This window comes from Dipodomys ordii, unplaced genomic scaffold (genome assembly GCF_000151885.1).
Source record: "Dipodomys ordii isolate 6190 unplaced genomic scaffold, Dord_2.0 Scaffold117, whole genome shotgun sequence".
NCBI lineage: Eukaryota > Metazoa > Chordata > Mammalia > Rodentia > Heteromyidae > Dipodomys > Dipodomys ordii.
Window position 1 is genome coordinate 3088412 of NW_012267333.1, and position 2503 is coordinate 3090914.

Genomic DNA, 2503 nt, shown 5'->3' on the forward strand with positions numbered 1-2503 from the left:
ATCCATGAAAAAGATTATTTCTATTTACCCATAATGCACATAATAAAACAATTTTGGTGTCATTTGATTTTGTCATATAGGTTTTCAAAAATAAATTAATACTACCATTTTAGAAATTTTATAACATTTTTCTAGTCTTTCCTAGGTTCTCACCAATGTTTAATTTTTTTATTGCTGTCTTTAACTAGTTATAGAAAGGGAGTGTCATTGAACAAAGCAGTATATAATACAATGCATCTTGATCTATGTCACACCCTTCAACAATGTCCTCCCCCTTGGACTCACCCCATCCCAGACATTTCTTAACTTTGTGGTATACACAGTGAATGCTTGTCTATCTTTAAAGCAAATGCTATGCCATCTCAGTCCTTGAATATGAACATTTTTTAGACAAGAAGAAATGAATATTGTTCGCAATTGCAGATTCAGCTGTCACCTGAGCCATACTGGAGGTAAGTGCACCCAGATTGCTCATTCAGTACTGCTCAGTTGAAGGCAGTCTCTAGTCCAGGGAACAATAAGATAATACTTTTTTATTCCCCTGTTCTCCCTACCAAAAATCTGAAGACCTGGATGCTGGTACAAAACAGAACACAGCCCCTCTGCAAAATAAAGTTTGTAACAAGAAAAGAAAAGAGCTAAAGCTTTGATTCAAACATTTGAGTAAAGTCTTCCTTTATGTTTTGGGATACTGAACAAATTCATGTCATCAAGAAGAATGTCTCCTGTATGTCATGAAGTTTCTGAAAGCAGCATCCCATTAGGGACCTTCATACAATAGAGGGAGAATCCTGAGTGTCCTAGAGCTGGAATCACTGAACGCCTACAGCTAGAATGGTGAAGGTTTGTCACAGGTGGGCAATGCTTGGGACAAGATTTGTCACCACCATTTACAAAAGTGTCACCACACTTTCCTGCACTGTGCTTTCTGCTCCTTAGCTCTCTAGGCATATGTTAGACCTGGTTGCTTGTATGCTATTGCAAAGACTGGACTGGAAAAGAATGCTGTGTGATTCATGTAATAGAGATTAGCATATACCAGGCCAACTGAACTGAGCCCCAGAGTCATACTATGCCTGGAATGTAGCAACTGTAGGCAGCAAAGATGTTCTGGTGACCATGTGTACCACTTCCAGGTGCAGGACCTCACTCAAGCTACACCTCCCACAGCACCCAGGCCAGCTCCTTCCACAGACTCCCGCACAGGTCAGGAAGCTGACACCAGACCAAGAGACCTTGGCCACACCTCACGGCTCCTGGTGCTGTACAAGCAGCCTGTCATGGTAATTCCCAAAGGACTGTGATGGAGAACACCTCAGAGATGACTCGCTTCATTCTTGTGGGATTAACAGATGCCCTAGAGCTGCAGGTCCCTTTATTTATCATCTTCACCCTCATTTACTTCATCACTCTGGTTGGCAACCTCGGGATGATCGCGCTGATTCTGTTGGACTCTCGCCTCCACACCCCCATGTACTTTTTCCTCAGCAACCTCTCCCTGGTGGACTGTGTGTATGCCTCGGCCGTCACTCCCAAGGTGATGGAAGGGTTTCTCACCAGAGAGAAGATCATCTCCTACAATGCCTGTGCCACCCAGATGTTCTTCTTTGTAGCCTTTGCCATTATTGAAAGTTTCCTCCTGGCCTCGATGGCCTATGACCACCACGCAGCCGTGTGTAAACCCCTGCACTACAGCAGCACCATTACCAGCTCCGTGTGTGTCCTCCTTGTGACCCTTTCCTACGTCAATGGACTCTTGCAGTCCTCCACCCACGTGGCCCTCACTTTCCGCCTCTCTTTCTGTCATTCCAACGTGATTCATCACTTTTTCTGTGACATTCCCTCCCTGCTGGTTCTTTCTTGCTCCGATATCCACAAAAATGAGCTTGTGCTCTTTGTGCTGGTGACATTCAATGTCCTTTTCTCTCTTGCGGTCATCTTGAGCTCTTACCTGCTTATTTTTGTTGCCATCTTGAGGATGCGTTCAGCTGAGGGAAAGAAGAAAGCTTTATCCACCTGCACATCCCACCTCACCACTGTGTCCATCTTCTATGGGACAATCATCTTCATGTACCTGCAGCCAGGCTCCAGTCATTCCATGGACACAGACAAAATTGCTTCTGTGTTCTACACGATGGTCATCCCCATGCTGAACCCCCTGGTCTACAGCCTGAGGAACAAGGAGGTCAAGAATGCATTCAAGAAGGCCATTGGCAAAGTGATCATTGAGCATAATCAGTGATCTATGCATTGGTTGCCAACCTTATGAAACGTTCTATCTTCATCAACTGAGAATATTAATAATTATTTTAATTACTTCTTATGTTTAATTTCTCTGAACAATTCCTTCATATGCAGAACCTGTTCTAACCAGATATGTCACTGTGTTGCAGAAATGTAAATTAATAGAGACTATGAGTAGAAAGGATTCTAGGTATCTCCTACTAGAAGAAGGATGCTACATCAATTTTAAGATCAAGATTATAATTCTAGATATTGTATG

General features: G+C 43.1%; 1 protein-coding gene across 1 annotated transcript; it reads left to right on the forward strand.

Moving 5' to 3' along the window:
- The first annotated feature begins 1303 nt into the window (after positions 1-1303).
- On the forward strand, positions 1304-2242 carry LOC105995318 (olfactory receptor 5B12-like). The gene has a single exon (XM_013029021.1). It carries the CDS (start codon positions 1304-1306, stop codon positions 2240-2242), a length of 939 nt encoding a protein of 312 aa, XP_012884475.1.
- Positions 2243-2503: the final 261 nt, after the last annotated feature.

What these genes read in the sequence shown, in the direction of transcription:
- LOC105995318 (XM_013029021.1), top strand. Translation starts at nt 1,304, where the DNA reads ATGGAGAACACCTCAGAGATGACTCGCTTCATTCTTGTGGGATTAACA.